General features: G+C 41.4%; 1 protein-coding gene across 3 annotated transcripts in view; it reads left to right on the forward strand.

The window, feature by feature from the left end:
- The window catches only part of ripor1 (RHO family interacting cell polarization regulator 1), a 298,373-nt gene extending 289,171 nt beyond the window's left edge, over positions 1-9,202 (forward strand). For all 3 annotated transcript variants that reach the window (XM_080187058.1, XM_080187057.1, XM_080187056.1), the window contains exons 21-22: positions 2,368-2,455; positions 7,984-9,202. In XM_080187058.1, the coding sequence (XP_080043184.1) occupies positions 2,368-2,455; positions 7,984-8,081 (186 nt within the window). In that variant the 3' untranslated portion in view covers positions 8,082-9,202. The remainder of the gene's footprint in view (positions 1-2,367; positions 2,456-7,983) is intronic.
- Positions 9,203-9,509: the final 307 nt, after the last annotated feature.

Below are 9,509 nucleotides of genomic sequence, written 5' to 3' on the forward strand. Positions count from 1 at the left end.
CTGTCACTAAATCATGAATTACTGTATGGTTATGTCACATGATTTAGCAGTCGACTTTAAATGGAATGAAATAGACCAGTTGGTAAATATGTTTGTTCTCCAATTCAATGTTCCAACGTCCTGAAAATACTTGACTAACTTGCCTTTCAGTTCCAATGCAGAAGACACTGAAAACTTACCTTCTTTCCCTACTTTAGACATTTTCAGCTGCTGTGTATTTCTAATATTTTGGAGTTTTCACCCTTGTATTCAAATAATGTTGGGAGAATGAGTGACTGTGCTGCCATATTCCATTACAGAGTTGGATACGAGTTTGTTCCCATGGTCTTGCACTAAGAGCAAGCCCCTATAAAAGAGGCTAAAAAACAGCAGCAAGAATAGACCGCTGGAGCCCTTTGAGACTCCTCTAACATTCAGTAAGGTTAAGGCTTAAAAGATTGTGGTCTTAATTCCACCTTTGTGCCTCTCTTCTCTCTCTTTCTCCCCCCCAAACTGTAGATCAAAAATCTGTCTATCAATATATTCAGTGAATCAGCCTTCACTGCTCTGTGATTACTGACCCTCTTTTGAAAGAAGAAACTCCTTCTAATTTCCACCATGATAGGCAATCCCTTGTTTTGAAAACAGCCCCAGTTCCAGGTTCCCACAGGAGGGGCAATATCCTCTCAGCATCCTTTCTCTCAAGTCTCCCCTGAATCTTCTATGTTTCAGTAAGATCGCCTCTCGTTCTTCTTGAGGACGATATGTAAAGGCCAAACCTGCTGAACCTTTCCTCATAACCCTCCCATCCCAGGAATTAACCCAGTGAACCTTTTCTGACTTGACTCCAACACAAGTGCACCCCTCCTTCAATAAGGAGACTAAAGCTGTATGCAGTACTCGAAATGTAGCCTCTGTTCAGTTGCAGCTAAATGTACTACTTTTATACTCCAATCCCTTGCAATTGTCTCGACATTTGAATTGCCTTCCTATTATTTGATGTACCTGCATTGCTAACATTTTGTAATTAATTTATGATGACCTCGAGATCCCTTTATCCTGCAGCATTATGTGGACTCTGTCCATTTAAATAATATCTTGCTTTTCTCTTCTTCCTACCAAAGATATAATATCTCATTTTCACACATTATACTCTGCCAAATTTTGGCCCACTAACTTAACCTATCAATTTCCTTCTGCAGACACGATGGCCGTGATTCTCCAGTCCCGCTGCACTAATTTTTTAGCACCGCAGGCTGGAAGAATGTCGTGTCAGCCAATTCGCAGGCTCCATTACGCACATTCGTATCCCGCTAGCATCTCCCAGTATCAGATTTCTGGCAGAGTCTGCTTTGCGCCAGAAATTGGCAGAAGGCTCAAAGACAATTAACATGGTCATTTTAATACAATTTTAACATGATTCGCGCGGCTGGGACTGATGACTCTGTCATCATCCCTCAGCCTGCCAGAGTTGTTTTAGTAGTAGGATTACAGTAGCTCCCTACTTTTGGGGAGCTAGCAGACCAACTTCCATTGGAATGAAGCGGGGGGGGGAACAATCAGGGCTCCTCAGAGGGATGGGCAACAGGGGGGGATTTGCCTGGGCATTGACACCCTTACACTGTCTATTGGGCATGGAATAGCACCAAGGGGGTTGGAGCCTGAGGTGGGGTCTGATGGAGGCAGAGCCCAGGGGATGATCGGTGAATGAGGGGAGTCCCACTTCCACTCTGCACAGGGATCAGTGGGGGAAAGAGGGGAGTGGTCATGGGGGGGGGGGGGTGTTCAGTCAGCCTGCTGGGAGGTCAGCACTGTGGGGGAGTTGAGGCTGGGCCCAGGAGTGGTCAGGGGGCCAGCAATTGGGCCATGGGGCAGGCAGAGAATGGTGTTGCGGTGGTCACAGAGCTAGCCAGCAATCGGGAGGCCATCAGCGCAGGGCCACTGCGCACACGCTGATCTCGGCACTGACAAATCGCCACATGTGCAGTGGCTCGCTCAGCGCACTGATTTCAGCCTCTCCAGTGGGGATAGGCTCCGCCCCCTGAAATTTAATGATATTCACATTGGTGGCCTTTGCAGTGCGGAGTGAGTGATTCTTCTCTGAACACCAGTGTGTATTACCCTAATTTTCTGCGAATTCCATACTTAGGGCAGAATTCTTCCCCAAAAAATTCTGTGTCCTATTCATGACTTGATTTCCCTTCTATCTTTATGCTGTTAGCAATTTTGACTACAATACTCTATTCCTTCATCCAAATTGTATACAGGTTAATAGCACTGGCTTAGCAAAATTATTTCAGCAGAAACTGGTAATTAGTTTAATTCCAGGAACAGCAGAGATTAGGAATTCTGTGTCTATTTTTCTTTGATTTCATTTGTTTTCTTCAGGCCAAAGAGAGTATTGATCAATTAATCTACCTTTGCCAGACTGATAAAGAAGTCCGTGATGTTGCTAAACAAACCCTCCTTTCTTTTGGTAAGTCTTGGTAATTGTTGTACTGCATAATTCAAGTTACTTGCAAGTTACTTGTTGAATTTGATTTTTTTTTAGTACAGATGAAATGGCTTAATGGGTACTTCACCTTTGGCCATATCTCCTGAATAATTGGAGGAGCTGTGAAGTGCTGACGTCTTGTCTGATTTTGTTTTTGTTTTGTATTAAGCTAATATAAAAATGCAAACATAACAAGAATTTGAAATGTTTAGATAGGGTTTTGATCTTTTTGTATGACGTATGTCATTGGGAAGGGAAGTCTCATGAAGAGATTGTCACTTTTATGAAATTTACATCCTGCAGGAAAATCTCTTAATTCCATTCTTTTTCCTCCCTCCTTTGCTATTTAATCCAAAAATTCTTTCCAATGCTTGAGAAAACTAGTTTTGGTGATTTCATAGTGACTGAAAAGGCTCTGGTTGTCAAACAAAACTCATCAACTGAACTTAGTGGATCTCATGAACAGGTTTAAGAACATAAGAAATAGGAGCAGGAGTAGGCCATCTAGCCCTTCGAGCCTACCCCGCCATTCAATAAGATCATGGCTGATCTGTCGCTGCTCAGTTCCACTTTCCCGCCCTCTCCCCATAACCCTTAATCCCCTCTCTTATCAAAAACCCATCAACCCGCGTCTTAAAAATATTTAGCGAGGCAGCCTCCACCACTTCAACGGGCAGAGAATTCCAGAGATTCACCACCCTTTGAGCGAAGAAGTTCCTCCTCAACTCCGTTCTAAACCGCCCCCCTTTTATCTTGAGGCTGTGCCCCGTAGTCCTACTGTCTTTTTTGAGTGGGAAGAGTCTCTCCACCTCTATCCTATCCATCCCAGTCATCATCTTATACGTCTCAATGAGATCTCCCCTCATTCTTCTAAACTCTAACAAGTACAAGCCCAGTTTATTCAGCCTCTCCTCATAGCTCAACCCCCTCAACTCCGGTATCAGCCTAGTAAACCTCCTCTGCACTCTCTCCAAGGCCAAAATATCTTTGCGCAGGTGCGGTGCCCAAAACTGCACACAGTACTCCAGTTGCGGCCTCACCAATGCCCTATACAGCTGCAGCAAGACCTCCCTACTTTTATATTCAATTCCCCTCGCTAAAAAAGGATAGCAAGAGTTTTTATAAATATATAAAAAGGAAGAGGCTGGCTAGGGTAAATGTTGGTCCTTTAGAGGATGAGAAAGGGGACCTAGTGGTAGGGGATGGGGATATGGCTAAGGTATTGAATAACTTTTTTGTTTCTGTCTTCACGGAGGAGGACGTGAATAATTTGCCGGGTGTTAGCGATGGAAAGGTGGTAGGACTGGAGGGTCTTAATGACATTACTGTTACTAGAAAGGCGGTGCTCGACAGACTGGAGGGGCTGATTGTGGACAAGTCCCCAGGACTGGATGGAATGCATCCGAGGGTTCTGAAAGAAATGGCGGAGGTGATAGTGGATGCCTTGGTGGTTATTTTCCAGACGTCGCTGGATTCCGGGGAAGTGCCGGATGATTGGAAAACGGCTAATGTTACGCCGTTGTTTAAGAAGGGTGCCAGGCAAAAGGCGGTTAGATCCAAATATATCCATAGTGAATCGTGGAACATAGCAGTGATACTTTAAAGAAGAATAATTTAAACAAATCCGGTTTCATTCCCCTCATTTAAAACATGCCTAACTCCTCAAACCTTCAACCTTTAGACAGGTGAGCATAGGAATTACGAACAGAAGTATGCAAATTCAGTCTTTTGAGCCTGTTGTGCCATTCAATCAGATCATGGCTGACCTCTCCCTGGTCTCAAATCCACTTTCCCACTTGTTCCCCCATATCCCTTTATCCCTTTTTATTAGAAATATATGTATCTCCTTGAAACAATTTAATTCAAACTCCACCACGTTAGTGAGTTCCACAAATTCACCACCCTCTGCGAGAAATAGTTGCTCTTCATTTCAGTTTTAAATCTACCTCCTCTCAACCTATACCTGTGACGACTTCTTTGAGATTGCCCCTAAAGAGGAAACATTTGGTCTGCGTTTACTTTATAAATTTCTTTTAAAACTTTATATACCTCAATCAGATCCCCTTTCATCCTTCTAAACTCCAGCAAGTAGAAGCCCAAACTGTTTAATCTCTCCTCATATGTCAACCCCTTCGTCCCTGGAATCAATCTGTTGAACCTTCTTTGAATTTGTCCAATACTACCACACTCTTCCTCAAATAAGGAGACCAAAACTGAACACAATACTCCAGATGTGGTCTCACCAACACCTATACAATTGCACCACATTTCTCTACTTTTATACTCCAGTCCTTTTGCAATAAATGCCAGCATTCCATTTGCCTTTTTTATTACATGCTGCACCTGCATACCAACTTTCTGCAATTCATGAACATACATACCCAGATCACTCTGCCTCAATGCATTTTGAATCAGTTTTTCATTTAGGTAACAATTTGTCTTTTGTTCTGCCAAAGTAGATAACCTTTCACTTATTCACATTAAACTCCATCTGCCAAATTTTGGCCCATTCTCCTAGCCTATCTATCTGTCTGTGAAATCTTTATATCCTCTTCACTGCTGGCTTTCCCACCTGTTTTATGTTACTCTCTGTCCCTACTTGCAAATCATTTATATAGCTTATAAACAGTTGAGGTCGAAAACTGATCCCTGCAGCACCCCGCTAGTTACATTTCACCAGCCAGAGAAGGACCCATTTATCCCAACCCTCTGCTTTCTGTCAGTCAACCAATCCTCAATCCAATCTAGTACTCTAACCCCCATCTTCTGCAATCTCATCTTCTGGATCAGTCTTTTATGCAGCACCTTGTCAAATGCCTTCTGGAAGTCCAGATATACCACATCCATAGGTTCCCAGCTATCTGCCCTGCTAGTTATGTCCCGAAAGAACTCGAGCAAGTTTGTCAAGCATGACTTACCTTTTGCATAACCATGCCAACAATGGTGGATTGAGCTTTGTCTTTCTACATGTTCTAAATGATTGATTCTAGCAACTTCACCACTGCAGAGGTCAAGCTAACCAGCCTACGGTTTCCTACCTTTTTGCTCCTTTCCCTTTCTGAATAGGGGCATCACATCAGCGTGTTTCCAATCCACCGGGACCTTACCAGAATCCAAGGAATTTTGAAATATCACAACCAGTGCATCCACTATTTCTGCTGCCATTCTCTTTTAATACCCTAGGGTGCAGGCCATCAGGTTCTGGAGACTTACCTGCCTTCAATCCCATTAGTTTATTCAATACCTTCTACCTAGTGATGGTTATTGCACCAAGTTGGCCTGCATTAACTACAGTTTTTTGGAAAATCATCTTTATGCTCTACCATGAAGACTGAGGTAAAAATTGCTTTAGTGCCTCTGCCTCACCAGTTTCACCCTGTAAAGGGCCAATATTTACTTTTGCTATTCTCTTCCTCTTTATATACTTGAAGCTTTTGGTATCTGAGTTTGTTTTTTGCTAGTTGCCTTTCATAGTTCATAGCTCTTTTAAATTTTCCTCAATCCTTCAGCTTGCCACTAGCTTTTGCAGTTTGGTATGCCCTAGTTTTTGCCTTTATGTCCTCTTTGACTTCCTTGTCTAGTCATGGAATGTTTTTCTCTTTATAATTCCTCTCCCTCTCAGAAATATACTTTAATTGCGAGGTCTTCAATATCAACCTGAACCATGTGCCATTGTTCCTCACCTGTCCTGCCCGCAATTATTTGTGCCCAGTTTACTTGAGTCATCTCTTTCCTCAGGCCTGTATAATTACCTCTGTCCCATGCTAAAACTCTAGTATGGCACTCTGTCTTGCTCAATCTGAATATGAAATTCTAGCATACTGTGATCGCTCTTTCCAAGAGGATCTTTAACAACAAGACTATTTATCAACCCTTTTTCGTTACATGATACTAAATCTAAAATACCTGCTCCCTGGTTGGCTCCATAACATATTGCTCTTAAAAAAAAATCCGTCATATGTTCCATGAAATCTCCCTCGAGGCTGCCTATGCCAATTTGATTAATCCAGTCAACATGCATGTTAAAATCACCCAAGACCTCATTATTTGTTGGTTTATATTATGCCCCACTCTGGAAGTATTGCTTGGGGGCCTGTAAATTACTCCTACCAAGATGTTTTTTTCCCCTTTTTATTTCTACCCAGATCAATTCAACACATCGGTCCTTGGTGCCAATGTCAATGTCAACTTTAATCATTAAAGCAACTCCACTATCTATTCCATCCTGTCTATCCTTCTGGATACTGCATACCCTTGGACGTTCAGTTCCCATGTTTCAATAATCCCCACCAAATAATACCCATATGTCTCTATTTGTGCCAGGAAGAGATCAACCCATTGCTGGGACCACACTCAAGTGCATCTTATCTAAAATATATCCAGAGATGTATAGGTTAGATGGATTAGCCATGGTAGATGTGTATGGGTGTGGGGAGAGGGCCTGGTTGAGATGTTCTGTCAGAGAGATGGTGCAGACCCAACGGGCTGAATGGCCTCTTCTGCACAGTGAGGATTCTATTTTCATATTAAGCTTGTGCACTGCTGACTCTCACTCAACGTAAGTGGATTGTGTCTTCTTGGTTATAGATGCACTGGATTTGAAACTGAAGTTTAGTAACTCCAATGTCCCCTGTCAATTTGCTTAGTATCAGTTTTATAGTTTGCTTGAATTATTTTGGTTCTGTTCTGATCAGTCCCATTAAATAGCTGTCCTCCCGATAATACCACCATGGAGAGGCAGAGGGTATTGGAAAGGGAATTCCAAAACATAATCTGAGATCAAAAGACAAAATGCTGGAAAATCTCAGCATGTCTGGCAGCATCCATAAGGAGATAAAAGAGCTGATGTTTCAAGTCCAGATGACCCTTTGTCAAAGCTGAAGTGTCAACTTTGGTTTGGTGTCTAACATCTCTAAACTAGAAGATCATGTATCTAAATCCCAATCTAAAGACTTCACTGCTGAGAATGTATTTAATGTATTCTCAACATTGCAGTTCAATACTGGGGAGTGTTGTACTGCCTGTAATGCTATCTTCCAGATGAGACATTAAACTGAAGCCATGTCATATGGTTATATTTGAAGAACAAGGGAATTGTCCAAGCCAATATATAGCCCACAACACAAGCAGATTATTTGGTCATATACCTCATTGTTTGTGGGACCTTGTGTGCAAATTCACTGCCATATTTCCCTATGCAACAACAGGTTAGAGGAGAGGATTATCTATCTGACTGATGATGCATTTATACATTCTTAAGAGACAGACTCTCAAAGTGATTTATTTTTAATATTTCTCAGCTTCCTGGTGGTGGTAATAACAAGAAATTATGATCTTATTTTTGGGTAGACTTCTCTCCAGATTTAGTATTATGTTTTGAAAAGTCTTATCATCTCTACCTAATTGAAATGGACAAGCTATTAAACATAACACCAATCTGACCTGTACTTACCATGATTTGTTGTTATTAATACAAACACTTAACTGTTACTATTTCAATGCCCTGACAGGTGAAGAAGGTAAAATTGCCTACAAACATATGGAAGAATCATTGGATGGTATGCAGAGGCTCCTGGGATCAGTCAGTATGGCCAGTACAGCTTTTTAACCAGGAATGCTTCCATTCAGCAGAAAAATGAAGAGAGCTTCTGAAGCAATGTGGCTTTTGTTGTCCGAATTTATAGCTTTGAACATTTCAGATGTAGCAACTTTCCTGACCAGGGAGTAGGGTTTGGGGGAAGGGGTAAATGCTACCGTATGGGTGAGTCACTTTGAATTTCCCAGTGTGGGAAATGTTGGCACTATAATGCCTGTACTTCACATATGAATGCACGTTTTGACAAAAAAAGCCCAGAAACCAACTTGAGGAGAAGGCCTCCCGGTGAAAGAAACCGTGACCAGATTGGGACTGTTGGTGGAAATGCACTTTGAATAATTGAATGTGTGAATGATCCACATAGGACTGGTTATCCTTGACGGAGGGATGATCCTGACAGACATATGTTTCCAAAAGCCACAGCTGAAATATTTACCTACAATTCTGCATGTCTTGCTGCTCGGAGGCAGAAAACAAAAGTGCTGCTTCACGTCCAAGTGCCTAGTGTTATGGTGGAGAGCAAACAAGTATTACATGTACAATAAAAAGGTCCACTTTTTTATTTAATGTTGACTACAGTTGCAGTAAAGAGAATAACTGCAGCAGCTTTGAGTTTGTAAACCTGTTTTACTATTTTCCACATGGTGCAGTAAAAAGATATACTTTGATTTTCTATATAAATGTATTATGTAAGTAAAAGTGAATTATGATCATAAATAAAATTTCATTAAATGCAATGCTGTATTATACCAAAATGCAAATAATTTAGTTTGTGATTTTTGGTTCTGCAAATCAAAAATACAGCTCTACATTTACATTATGTAACATCTTTTCTCGGGTGTTTGAGAGTTTTGCATCCAATTATTTTGAAATGCAATAAGTACACTGAACCAACAATTAAATGAATGGTGAACTTGTATACTTGTTTTGATGTTGACTGAAGGAAACATATCAGCCAGGCACTGGGAGAGAAACCCTTTGTGTTTAAATAGTGCCATGAAATCTTAACATATTCCCAAATTACTTCGTGTTATACTAACAATGGCACCTCTGACAATGTACACTGGAATGTAAGTCTAGATTGCATTCAATTCCTTGCAAGGGGATTGAATCTCTTGAACAAATAAAGATGATGGACGTACAGTGTGTCTTTACATGCCATATTATACACCAGACTACCAATGGATTATACATGGCAAAGGTTATTAAGTGGCATGTGTCTGTGGGTGGCCAAACTTCTAAAGGGTGTCAGGGAAATAGGGTCTGGCCAAACTTCTAGTATAACAATTTTGTCCCAATAACAATTGAACCAAGTTTTTTGAGGAGCGGTAATCACTATTGAACTGTCATTCTGCGCCAATTTTATTTACACAATATGGAATTCCACACTTCTGGCTCAGATTTCTGAACTGGACCTCGGGGAAATCAAACCACGCCCCC

The sequence above is a fragment of the Carcharhinus amblyrhynchos genome, chromosome 4 (genome assembly GCF_965287045.1).
Source record: "Carcharhinus amblyrhynchos chromosome 4, sCarAmb.v2.hapA, whole genome shotgun sequence".
Classification (NCBI taxonomy): domain Eukaryota; kingdom Metazoa; phylum Chordata; class Chondrichthyes; order Carcharhiniformes; family Carcharhinidae; genus Carcharhinus; species Carcharhinus amblyrhynchos.